The following is a 14,199-nucleotide window of genomic DNA, read 5'->3' as shown; positions in this document are numbered from 1 at the left end:
TAGCGACATCAAATAAAACTCCCCATGGTAATAATATAACATTCAGTGCATCAGTCATTTTCTGTAAAGACTAACCTCAGTCATTATATTGATAAATTAAGGAATTACTTATGCATCCTGTTGTGTTGGACCTCACATTTGTTTCTGAGCTTGTTTGTCTCTGCATACATTTGAATAAAAACTAGGCTGAGGTGCTAAATTTACTAGACCAACAGAAAATGAACCTACAGGGAATTGCATTGCAGTGAAAATGGAACAAGCAAGAATGTGCATGGGTTGTGCATTTCAGTCTTTTGGCATAGTAGTAGTGCAATACTCTTGCACAACTGGTGTGTTAAGTTCCTTTTTGAGCAGTCAAAGTAGATTTTGAGTCTCAACCAGGAAGGCACTTGTGACAATGTTCCCATCATGTTTCTTACGCGTGAGAGAAACTGAGAATGAACATAACAGATGGCCTGTTAGGTAGCATGTTGTGTCATGTTGGACCTATCCAAGAAACCCTGGCAATAATCTGAACACTATTTTAGCCTGTACTGTGCACCAAGCTGAAAAAAATACAGCTATCAGTGATGTGTTTGTTTTCTAATAAACAGTATTTAGTGTTGATCCACAAAAGACCTCAGTGGCAATATTACAGTGGATTTAACTGTACAACACTGCACCTGCTGCACACTAAACTGGCCTCAGCTCAGGTATCCCAAATGACATCAGCTCATTTCGTATTCTCGCTGGATGCTGGCATATTTCTCTTTTATGTCTGCCATCTGGAACTCCTCAAAGCGTCTGAGAATGGACTACACAAACGTGAATACATTAGATTGAAACGGTATTCTCACTGGTTTCTGTAATGGCCCTGAGATCAACACTCCTTGTTATTAAAATGCACACAAGAATAAATGAAACACATTTCAGCCATGCTGCAGCAGATTTAAATCATCTTGATGTTTGGGTGCTTTGGAAAATAACAAGTCCCACAATATTTCTGTGAAGGATTCTGGTGTCTTTGTTATAACAGTGATGTTTGTGACCTTATTTAATATTTTATTATGGCACGAGTGTAAACCACATACATCTAAAACCCCGAAGGGATTGTTTTTATATGTTAAGAATTAAGTTTATGCCTTGTGTGTAGGGCTGCATTTCCACTGTGAAGGAAGAATTTTATCAGAGCTTCCTCAGCAAACAGCAGTTGATTTCTGTATGAAATCCTGCTGTGACACACAGTTTGGGCCTCTTCTTTCTGCAAGAAGTCCATATAGCATTATATACGTGTGTGTATATATATATATATATATATATATAAAGTACTGAAGATCATAGATTTGAAATAGCAGGCATAGTGAGTGATGTCAAATGACAGATGCTGTAAATACTCTCAAGGCTGTAACATATTTTATTTCTATGATTTATCACTTCACCTTCAGTGCAGAGCATCAAGATGTTTTAAATAATTGATTTTTTCCCCCAATCAATGCAGCAAATCCCCAAGGTCTTTGTAGGTGTGTGTATTTTTACTGCTGAAATTGAAATAATGTGCCTTTCCCATTCAATTCTGGTGCCCCTGACCTGACTGACCTTTACTGAAGTTGGTGGACTAAAACAAGATGTTGTTTTCGATGCAGAAAATCAAAGTTACAGAATGAGGCTCAAATTGAATAACTCAGCCATCATGTTATGACAGTTTGCCTTTCTAAGTTTTGTTCTAGCAACACTATTCTTTTATTGCATATTCATTTAGTGCACCAGGGTGACTCATTTTCTGATTTCCATCTTTAACTCCTCTTGGCAGTACTTGTTGCAGCAGCAGACCTGCAGCCCACCTGGTTGCGCACCTCTAACAGGTGAATAGCAGCGTGTGTGGTGAGGCGATGATTCGTGGGCATCCTGTTTCTCTCGGTCTGCCGCTGCCATGTGATAGCCGGAGTTTTATTCCGTGTCTCAGTCAGCAGACATGCTGCCTCCCCTGCTAAGCAGTAAAACCTGCGCCGACCGCCAGGACGGCCGGAGGAAATGGTGCCCTGCTATCTGCAGCCGAGTTCAATTGGGGTTGAACGGGCATCATGTAGTCCAATCCGGGGGTGAAACCCAGACTGCTGCCTGAGGTTACCTTTAATTTCTTCCTGAATGAATGTATTTAGATAAACTCAAGATGATCTCAATAATCTGTTTGGCGATGCTTCTTCCTGAAGGTGAGTCAAACCCGAACTCTTTCCTTGCAGAAAAAAAAAAGCATTTTCTTATTTATCTTTAAGTAATTAAACAGATTGTGGCTTGTAGCTTGAGCCTCCATTGTTTTAGTGAAAAAAGAAGCTTTCTGAGTTAATCTAAGTTAAACGCACTGCTGTGTGTGTAATTACGCGCAGTAGCTTTGAAGCAAAGTGCTGTTACGCAGACGATGAATTTTACATGTGGCTTTTAAACCATTAAGATAAACAGTTAACTGTAGCGACATGTAATGGAAGTGAAAAACTTTGTTACTGATTAAATATTTTTAATCTATAAATTTAGATTACAACAAAGGCTCCAAAATCACTTGAAATTTTCTAATAAACATGAAAGAATTACTCCTTCAGTAGTTCAATCGAGAAAACTGTTTAGCCTTCATGTAGCATTTGTGGACTTCAGTGAGAAATATATAAAAGGAAAATCTTACAACTCTCCTTCAGAATTGTTATTAATTAACTGAGAGGCAGGTTTTCCAGAGGTGACAGAGCTGAACAACAGAATGGTCTCAGTATGGTTTCAGAGAAATACATTCAAAAGTACCTATTGTTAAAAGCTGGGACATGATTGAAGACCAGTTTTTTCTCTCCCTTCAGTGGTTCACTCTGCTCAGGGCCATTATGCCCAGAAGCTCTTAAATGATTTGATGGAGAATTACTCCAGCGCCCTGCGGCCTGTGGAGGACACAGACAGAGCCCTCAACGTTACCCTACAGATCACCCTTTCACAAATCAAAGACATGGTGGGTACAAACTCTTCATCAAATCTCATTCCACATTGTGCTCATATAAAACATTCTCACCCACTTAGAAGTTATAACATTGCATTGCTTGTCAGCATTTTAATCAAGATCAATTTCATTATTTTGACAGGATTTTAACAAAGTTTTCTAAGCAAAAACAGAATTCTACAAAGTAATGTCAATTGAGTCCAAATGCAAAATGTAGAAGAAACGATTCCTAAAGTATTAACCCCTTAAATCCATCATAGATTATAGGAAATGTCTGCCTAAAACAGGCCATTCTTACAAACTGACTGTGCAACAAAGAGATGAGTGAGGGAGGCCACCAAGACACCCGTGACTCCCCCTGAAGGAGTTTCAAGCTTCTGAGGTGAAAAGTGGACAGACTGTGCATAAAACAACTGTTTCCTGTTCTTTACCAATCACAACTTTATGGGAGAGTGACAGCGAGAAAGCCACTGTTGAATAAAGTTCAAATTTAATCTGGACAACAGTTTGCCAGAATGTCCAAGAGAGACTGAAGTTAAGTGGAAGAAGGTTCTTTAATCTGATGGAACCAAAATCAAGCTTTCTGGTCCTCAGACTAAACATTATGTTTGGCGGACATCAAACACTGCACATCATCACACACACAGCATGCCCATCATGAAGCATGGTGGTGGCACCATCACAATGTAGTGGTGATTCTTGGCAAACACAGACTTGAAAGGAGTGAATACTGATGCAATCACCCATTTTCATTGTATATTATCAGTTGATTGGCATTATATTGACTTATAATCAATATTCACTTAAGTGTGAAAGACTCTATGGAAAACCAAATTAAACTGACTATTTTTCAATGTCAAAATGGTATGAAAGAGGAAAACTTCCAAGGGGGAATGAATGCTTTTTATGGACACTGCTAACCTAATCAGAAGCCAATGATCAAAATATGATATTCTGGCACAATCCCCAGCTAAAATAATCTTTCCCAAGTGAGAGCTATAAAATTTCTTTGACACACTGCTAATATGGTTTAACTGAAGAATCTGCTTAATTCCTGTGCAGAATATTTGTGCATACAAGCTTATAAAAACTCCAAATGATGTGATGTAATATGTGAGGATTGTTTTGATGCCTCACACTGTGGCTATTTTTTTGGTAAAAACTTAGACCATATGCTTTGTTACAACACCATAAGAAACTTAAGTGTGAACTGACGATGCTGTGATTTGCAGCCTAGAATTGGATGAAAACGTCGACACAGCTATTATGTCACTATACTTAATAGGATGCTTTAGCCAGTGGGCAGGAAACTCACTGCAGAGAATGGAAGCTATTTCTTAGTCGCACTGCAGTAAAACTTTCTAATAATTTGACAGAACGCATACAAATCCAAGTCACACTATCTTATAATTTACACCACAGATATACTGAACATAGAATGACAACATGAAGATTGGAAGTACAGTAAATTTCTTATTAGATTTTTAAAACTGCTTGTCTCTCAAAATAGAAGTTTGTCTGAGCAGGTGATCATGAGTGACAGTTAAAGCTCCTACTGTAAAGACCAGGCCTACTGTTACTCAGCTGGTTCAGGTTCCCGTTCAGGTTCAGTGCCGTGCCACCCCACAGTGAATTAGCACTTGTTTTGTGCATGTGTGTTTGGGTGTGTGTGGAAGATAGAAAACCAGGATGTCTGTCGTCTGTTTGTCATGTCCAGGTGTGTGTCTGCGTGTGTGTCCTATTACCCACAGCGGTTATGTGTTCTTTGGATGTGTTTTCTCCTCGTCCTCCAGTCACTCTGCTCATCCACCTGATATTGACAGACAGGGCTGGATTTCAGCTGTTGGTGATAATCTGAGGCGTGTTTGTCGACACAATGTTCATGAGCAGCAGTGAACTGAGAAGGAGATTAAGAGGATCCCCTTAAAGCTGTTGTTGCTGGGTGTCTGTTGTGTTTGGATATACATTTGTACGCAAAAGCTTTGGACACCCCCTGGTGAATTGCACATTTTGCTGATTTTTTTTTAATGAAAAGAAGTAAATGCAATACCTGCAGAAATCACAGTTTAAATAAACGAGCTTTTCGTAAATTGTTAATGAACTGTTACTTTTTATTTCATCAATTTAAATATATGAAAACAAACAGTCATTGGGGCTTGTGCTAAAGTTTTTGACCCTTTTCTTTTGTAAAGTACTCAAATTTTCATTAAATCATTGCTGGCCTTAGCTAACTGATTAACTTGTAAGGTTGGTCAAAAATTAGTTGATGATATTTGCAGAGTTTGATAAATTCTTTTAAACCTTGCGGTAACACTCACCAACCATGGACTCCTATAAGCATCTGATGGAGGATGTGAAAATGAAGCTGATCGCTTCCTACAAAGCAGAGAAAGGCTATAAAAAGATATCAAAGCGCTTCCATTGTCTGAAATGTTAATAAGTAATGGCAGTTAAGAGACACTGTGGAAGTCGAGACCAAAAAAATCTGACTGCAAAGGAGCCGCAGGAAAGTTTAGCTGGCACAGGAGTGGTGGTACATTATTCCACTGTGCAGCACTGAAGTACAAACACTGTCTGCATGCATGAGTCAACTGAAGGAAACCTTACCTGCACCCTCATCACAACAGTCAGCAGCTCAAGTACACAAAATAACATTTGGATAAGAGTCAGTTTTGGAAACAAGTGCTGAGCACTGATGAAGTTCAAATTGAACTATGTGTTCTCAATCACCGAAGGTATGTTTGGAGAATAAAGAAGAAGAAGCAGTGTTTGATGAAGTGTGCAGTTATATGGCAGCAAATTCCATTCCAGGAAACACTGCTCAAATAGAGAGAAAAATGGATTCCATCCAAAACCAGAAAATCCTGGGTGATCATCATGCTGTTAGTAAAGACAGAAACTAAAACAAAAATGGCTTCTACACTGAAAAATGAAAACTGTTGGCCCAACTTGAAATGAAGTGCTTCAATTGGTCACACACATCTGAATTAAGTTTATCCTAGTTGAGTAATACAAGAAGTATTAATGCTACTGCTTTAAATTAGATACACATAAATAATTTAATTCCTCTGAGCATTGCTGCAATATAATTTTAAGGAAAATCAACTTGAAGTTTTAAATTTTTCCCGTTTAAGTATTTGCTTTACTGAAACACAAAATGTCAAACATGATGTTGTCCTTAGACTCACCATTCATTCCATTTCTTTACTCTGTCACCTCCGTAAACAAAACAGTGTTTGAGTTGCAGCAGAAAATTCTAAAGAAATGTGGATGTCATGATGTCATCGACACGATAATAAAGCAGCTTAAACCTAATTTTTACATTTTCACTGACCAGTTTAAAGGTATAAAGTGTACTTTTAAACAGACGGCATCCATAGAGTTGAACTGCCATCACCAAAGCAGAAAGATAAGTGAGACCCATTCAAAGAAAGTGCTTTATCTACAGCTCAATACACTTTGTACAGTGCAGTGCAACAAAGACCAAATGCAGACCTCAAAATCCACCATAAACTGCTTCATGAATTTTAAGCTGAAGCTTTTGAAGTTTCCCTCACAGTCCCGCTGACTTCAGAATCACTGAAATTCTCTGGGTAGATTGTAAATATTCTGGGTGTGCAGGACAGTTCCCTGAACTTCGTACTTTCTTTTCGATATTTTATAGTTCATGGAGTCAAAATAACCAGTGCATTAACATTTGATTTCTTAATGCCAGCTGCAGGGGTTGTATTTTCTTGTTTTCACATCAATGAAATACATAATTAGAAGTGACAAAACCTTTGCATTTAATTGCCTGCATTTGTATGAATGCTTTCACAAGTGATTTTTTCTGACTAGTATGGTTGTGACTGTGTGTGAAGGATGAGAGGAACCAGGTGCTGATCGCCTACCTGTGGATTAGGCAGACGTGGTACGATGCTTACCTGAAGTGGAATAAAGATGACTATGACGGACTGGACGTCATCCAGATCCCCAGCAGCCTGGTGTGGAGGCCTGACCTTGTCCTCTATAACAAGTACGCCCGTACGTCGCCTGCACTATTTAACGTTTCCAATCTTTCTATCTATGTGGGAACTGTGGAATTAGATACGTTTACTTACTGACTTCTGTGAACTTAGTATTGCAATTCTCTTCAATACTAGGAACTGTAAAAATTGTAATTCATTATGAAGTGTGGTGTTATTTTTAAAGGCCACTTATAGCAAGAGGCAACATTACACACATAAAGACACATACATTGTAAGATTGTTATACTTTTACAATATTAATCTGTTTTAGTTGTAGAACAGTTTGAAACCACAGTTTTACAAAGTTTTGTAAAATTTATAAAGAATTGAATAACAAATAGAAACTGAAACATACATGAGAAATACAATGAATGTCGGAAAAATGCATGTTTATAAGCTTATATCTCTAAGAAATGGTCAACTTCATAGATACATGTTTCAATGCATGACTATTTTTATTGACTCATATTAAAGCATACATACACAGATACCTTAGTGCCAAAAACATATAATTCACAGCCAAACACTAGAGACTCAATTTTAGCTGCCAACCTCCGGATTTCAGCTCTAACTCACCACCATAACAGGAGAAAATTCTGAAACTCACCACTATTTACTGAAATGGCACATATTTTGGACTTTGTCTCAACTGGCTCATGTCTTCTAGAGCTGACGATGACTTCTCAGGGCCGATGGACACCAATGTGAGACTGCGCTACGATGGAGAAATAACCTGGGATGCACCTGCCATCACCAAGAGCTCTTGCGTAGTGGACGTCTCCTACTTCCCCTTTGACAGCCAGGAATGTAACCTCACCTTTGGTTCCTGGACCTACAATGGCAACCAGGTCTGGAGAAACACACGTGAACATGTGATGGCACTCACTTTACAACTAAGACATGTTGTGGAAGATGAACTCATCGCGATTCAGTTTGTCATGACGATCTGTGTTGTGGCAATGGTTTACCAACTCTATTCTGTACTCATCATTTATCTTCATCCAGGTAGACATCATTATGGGCATGGACAGCGGTGACCTGTCAGACTTTGTGGAAAACGTAGAGTGGGAGTGCCATGGGATGCCGGCAACCAAGAACGTCATAATGTACGGCTGCTGCTCCGACCCGTATCCAGACATCACCTATACGGTGCTCCTGCAGCGACGCTCCTCCTTTTACATCTTCAACCTCCTCCTCCCTTGTTTCCTCATCTCCTTCTTGGCTCCTTTGGGTTTCTACTTGCCTGCAGACTCCGGGGAGAAGGTTTCCCTCGGGGTGACGGTTCTTCTGGCTCTGACTGTCTTCCAGCTAATGGTGGCTGAGAGCATGCCGCCGTCAGAGAGTGTGCCACTTATAGGTGAGAAGCTGTTTGTTCAGAATGGTGCTAAAACCAACTTGTACTGAATTTTAAGGCAGTTGTAGCATCTATGGGAATATTATAGCGGCTTGCTTTGTGTCAAATAGGAATGCACCATCATTACAGTTACATTTGTGTTTTTTAATTTGAGGTTAATTGCAATAACTTTGGCGATCCCTTAACTTTCCATATAGAATGCTAAGTTCAAATGGTAGACAATAATATTTGTCTGCTAGGCTTATCTCAGCTGAGAATGGCCAAGAAGTGGGGATCTTGGACAGTTTGCCAGTCCATTGCAGAATATGTGTCCAAAATGCTAATAACATGCCCAACATCGTTAGCTGTAGCCTGTTTTTATCCCTAGTTAGCCAACAGCAAGAAATTAACTCTTCAAACCTGTCAAAATTCCAAGAATTGCAGAGCTGGAAACATAAATAATAGTAGAATGTTCAATCTTCTGATGGTCCTTGGCCGTACGAAAACTTAACAAAACTTTTACTTAAAACCTGAATATTTTCTCAAAGTAAGTTTATTCTCCATGTCTTGATTAAAAAATTTGTCCCAAATAGGCTACATGTCTCACAAATTTTGTAAAAATCAAAAAACTTCTGCCCTCCACAGCCAAACCATGAAGCTATGACTGATGCAGCTGGGACCAACAGTCACATGACAGTCATTTAGGGACTATTTGTACTGCAGGCTAAACTTACACAGAGCACACAGGAGGCAAGTATGGAAACTAATGTAGCAATAAAAAATCTATAGTGTTCAGGGCCACCATTTATTCCAGCAGTATTGGTAACACCTGTGGGCCCTTGATTTTTTTTCATGTTGACTCCAATTTCTTGTAAAATAACTAATGAAAGAAATTCAACTTCTATTTGTTTTTTCTTTTCAGATTTTATAGCATTATACTTTTGTTATACTGCTCAAAGATCTTTTGAGCTTTCTTTACATAAACTGCAGTGAAAAATAACTGGTACCAACCTCTAAAACAGACCATAGACTGTGTATAACCATTAGGGTTATAACTTTTTGAACTTTTTTTCCAAAATCAAAGTCCTGCATCATGATTGGATGAACTTTTTGGTATAATTGAAGAAACCAAACTCCCCCCGAAACAAAAAAGCATTAAATACACATTACAGCCAATGATATGAAATGCAAAACTGTGCTAAGTTGTCACAAGGGCCATTACAAGTCAATATGACTGATAATGGATCAATGATAAGTTGTACTGCCATCATAATATACTGGAGTATCAGTTTCTATTATTGCTTTCACTTTATAAACCATGTCATTGGCTGTAATGTGTATTTAATGCTTTTTTGTTTCGGGGGGACTTTTTTTTAAAAGAGTGTTGAAAATGGAGTTTGGTTTCTTCAATTATACCAAAAAGTTCATCCAATCATGATGCAGGACTTTGATTTTGGAAAAAAGTTCAAAAAGTTATAACCCTAATAACCATACTGTTAACTGTGGGTATATATTTTAATAAAATGTCAGCATCACAGTTGTGTATTGAAATAGTTTCATAACAACAAAGAACAAATGATGACAAAAGAACAAACTGTAGCTGTCTTTTAAAGAGTCTAACAGGAAGTTTTTCTATCATCTGTTACACAGGGAAGTACTATATAGCCACCATGACCATGGTTACAGCCTCCACAGCTCTCACCATCTTCATCATGAACATTCACTTCTGTGGTGCCGAGGCCAAACCAGTTCCACACTGGGCAAAAGTCCTCATCATTGACTACATGTCCAAGATTTTCTGTGTCTATGAAGTGGGTGAGAACTGCGCCACTGCCTCCTCCTCATCCTCTCACTCCTCGCAGGATGAGTTCCGTCATCAGCACATCAACTCTCACATTCACGCCAACGGTAAACCTGGGAGACACAGTAACCAAGAGGACCGGCAGGGTCACAAATACCCCAGACCTCAGACTCCCAAACCCCAACAACAACACAGAGTGAGAGTCCAGCACCACATCACCAGAGACGAGAACAGCCACCTCTCCAGTTTTGCACCTGGCAGGTATGAAAGCGCTAATGGTAAAATCTCTATGGGCGACTACTATAAAGAAGACCAGAAGGTGCCGTGTTATCCTGAGGACCAGAAGATTCCCTGCTGCCCTGAAGACAAGAAGCCTCCACCTCAAGGTCCCACTGTCACCTTCGGCCCCTGTGTGTTCTGCAGCCATGGCAGTGGCATCCCTGGTGTGGACACCAAGCTGGTGCGCAACGTTGAGTATATTGCAAACTGTTTTCGAGAGCAGAGGGCCACATGCGCCAAGGGAGCAGAGTGGAAGAAGATCGCTAAGGTGATGGACAGGTTCTTCATGTGGATTTTCTTCATCATGGTTTTCCTCATGAGCATCCTCATCATTGGAAAGGCACCGTGAAAAAGCTGTGATGCTACAGATTTTAAAAAAAAAAATTTTGACTCAGTAGACACTTTTTGGTCAAATACAAATAATCGGAGGGAGTAATTTCTTTTTTACATAATTATTGAAGCATACTGAATATGAAATTTATGACTTTTCTTTAATAATCTTAGTACACAGTAGATTACAAATATTTGAAAATAAAATTAAGTTTGGATTCATTGTGTTTGGCTAAATACATACATCTCAATTAAGCACATAATAGCTGTACTACGCAAAGCAGCATTAGTCTTCTGTGTTCACCCTAAACACAACAAAATGGGTAGATTATGGGGATGAATGCAGGCAATGCTCTGCTTAAAGTCAAAGCAATGCATTGAGTTTTGCTCTTAAATCTCCTGCATTCTTATCTATGCATGTGACCACTTTTCCACCTATACAATCTATAGTGTCGCACTGTTTTAAATGTGCATCCTGCTACAATCCCCATCACACATGGCTTTGATGTTATTGCACTTCATCATCTGTCCACTGAATACACGTGAGGGGATCTGCTGTCAAGTTAAAATATGACCACTGGAGACAGCACATGTCTTATTCACAACTGTGAAATCAGACGCCGGGGGCTGACAGGCACGGCGTCAGAGCACGCTTCGGATCCGCAGAATCATTTTTCTGTTTAAAATCATCCAGTGAATAGTTAATGACCAAGCTTTGTTTGTAGCACAGCCAGGGCAGTGAGGATGTAAGGTAATATGGAGCATCAATTATGTAACACAATGTGCACACACACTCTGACACCCTCCCTCTCTCTTGCAAAAACCCATCTCTTGAACTCTGAAAGTCGAGGGAATGTGTTTGTGTATGTGTGAGTGTATGTGGCTGCATGCGAGAGGAAAGGAAGAAACAAAACAACTAAGGACATGAGGAGCAACGCAATAATAGAAAAACTAATAAATCATGCATTCATTCAAATCTTGTATGAGCTTGAAGATACTTAACTTACGCATTAAAATTTTTGCACAAATTTATACTCATTCACACTACATTTTCATGTGGAATATTGTGTTTTTCACTAGACATATTTACCAGTTACATATATGATGCATTTCCACAGATTTATAAGCCTAAATGTATGTAAAATAATTAATGCCACATGAACTTGCAACATTAACATACAGCATATAAAACAGGGTGATTGTTTCTGCTGGTAAAATGTCTACCTATTTAATTTCCAATATTTTTATCAGGATTTTTAAAGACACAATAGGCAACTGTATGTTTTTGTAACTGTTGGAAAAATTCCCAATCTTCTATGATGAGACCAGAATCAAGAATCTGTTCTGCTGTTTAATACCTTTCTATTTTTCTTTTTTCCCAGAAGCAACTCAAACTACCGTAATTGATGTATTTCCTAAATATTTTCAGCTGTGCACTGGGTGTGCTTGTGAGTATTTATGGCTGCTACATGGGAGAAAATCAATTACCCTGTCCGTGCTCACTGCAATGAAGGAGTATGTGTCACCAGTGCAATAGAAAGGCTCGTAGGTGTGTTTTAATAACGTTTTGGAGCTTTGAAATGAACTTAAATCTTTCTGTATTGTGACATTACAACATATTTGCTCCTTCAAAAGATCTCAGAAAAACTCCTTCTCGATTTATGTCCCAATAATGCACTACAGCAGTAGAAATAATACTCTTCTCATAGTTTTCACCACAATATCTTAATCTTGCAGTAGGGGGCGCTCATTTCCCACAGACCATTCTTGCAGTTGATGCCCCAAAGCTTACTGTTTGAAGCTGCATGTACCAACATAAGAGCACAAGATTTCCACCTCAGAACCGTTCCTTCTGTCTTTTGGTCTTCTGCACAGATCCACTCATAAATTTTCACTACCGAGAGGAGAAAACAATATTTGTAGACCATTAATTCCTCCAGTCCTCCAGTTTATCGTATGGCAGGAGACTATATGTCTAACTCACTGCTATTCAGTGATTAAACCTGAAGGCTATTAATGAAAGTGAGTTAGTCAGTGGAAAATAATAATAAAAAAAAATGGCTGGGCTGGAGGCAGCGTGTGTTTGATTGTTCTGTTGAGCCTCCCCTCTGTGGGCTGTGCTGAGCAGAAGTCTGACAGATAGGGAGAGATGGTGTTGAGTTGTTTTTTTTTTTTAATCCTCCTCTCCAAAGTGATAGTCAGGCTGCAACAGGAGAGGTGTGAACCATGTAATATGGACAGGCGTAGCACCTCGGGCACTGAGGGAAAGACTGCTGGGGAAATTACCAAGTGCCTGACAAAACTTCACTCGGAAGTATAATCTATCACTGTTGAGATTTACACGCGGAATGGGAGGATGGCTGTGTTGATGCAGGAACTTCACCACTGATTTACTGGGATGAATTCCACACATCTTTGATGCTTTGCAGAAGTGTTTAAATCTTATGCACAACACTTCAAAGACTGCACCACTTCTATTTGACGGCAGAGCTTTGCATAAACACATTGTCACCTTAAGCTTTCAGTGGATAAAGCAGTCAGATTCACTCCATCTCAACCAGTTACAATGTTTACATGCTGCTTACACATTAATTCCTCAATAATACTACTACGGCAATTGACTGCATATACAATAATAACTAAGCACAAATGCTACATGACGAGCTCATAAGCAATCCAGATGCTTTTACTTATGTGCATATTGTGCTTAAAATACATGTCGGTGTACTTGTTGTTTCCCAGCATGTTAATATTTTATGACTGCAGCGTTTGAGGGTGGCAGGGAGGATCGGCTCTGATAAAGAGAGAGCAGACGTTTTGCAGATGTTTGATTTTAGGTTGTGTGTAGGTAGTTTTTCCTAAACTGAAATGTTCAGATTGAACCAGTGGATGATAGAAAAATAATGGATCCTGTCGTTCCAGTGAAATAATTTTGTCCCGGCTAATGCTAGAGCTACAAAAATGAACGCTGTGAACTGCTGTCTGACTTGAAGTGTGGAGGATCAGCCAGAAGACAAATGAATGAGCAGAGAAAAAGCGACTGTTGCTGAAGACCTCTGATAGCTTGTTCATGGCCCCTGACCAAAGCATTTGAGAGGGCGATCTCAGTTTTGACAGCGCTGACACGTTACTTGAAGCCCGTGTGGTATATTTTATGAGTGGTTGAAGTTTAGAAGTTTATATATTTAAAATAAAGTTCTCATATTTCAGTGAGACCAGTCTTTGAAATAGTGAAGTATCACCATAAAGGTTGTTGATCTATTAGCTTTATAATACTTTGACTAGAATGTATATATGTATTGTTGATTCTACCTCAATTCTACCTGCCAATTTAAAAAGCTGAACTTTTACTTTTAATTGAATATTTTTCTACTCGAGTGCTTCTTCCGCCACTGTGACTAATCTTATACTTTGCATGCACAGTACTTAACCCCGTAAGCCCAATGCTATTTTTAAAAATTTCCACCCCAAAAACATCCCAGAATTTATTCAGTAA

General features: G+C 39.0%; 1 protein-coding gene across 1 annotated transcript; it reads left to right on the top strand.

Moving 5' to 3' along the window:
- Positions 1-52: 52 nt before the first annotated feature.
- LOC110967294 (neuronal acetylcholine receptor subunit alpha-9-II) lies at positions 53-11,679 on the top strand. The gene is made up of 6 exons (XM_022216852.2): positions 53-2,189; positions 2,820-2,965; positions 6,814-6,968; positions 7,628-7,808; positions 7,966-8,317; positions 9,944-11,679. The coding sequence occupies exons 1-6, from the start codon at positions 2,129-2,131 to the stop codon at positions 10,720-10,722; spliced, it is 1,674 nt and encodes a 557-aa protein (XP_022072544.1). The 5' UTR covers positions 53-2,128; the 3' UTR covers positions 10,723-11,679.
- Positions 11,680-14,199: the final 2,520 nt, after the last annotated feature.

The sequence above is a fragment of the Acanthochromis polyacanthus genome, chromosome 10 (genome assembly GCF_021347895.1).
Source record: "Acanthochromis polyacanthus isolate Apoly-LR-REF ecotype Palm Island chromosome 10, KAUST_Apoly_ChrSc, whole genome shotgun sequence".
Lineage (NCBI taxonomy): Eukaryota > Metazoa > Chordata > Actinopteri > Pomacentridae > Acanthochromis > Acanthochromis polyacanthus.
The sequence above is the reverse complement of the archived record's forward strand: the minus strand, read 5'-3'. Positions and strand labels throughout refer to the sequence as shown.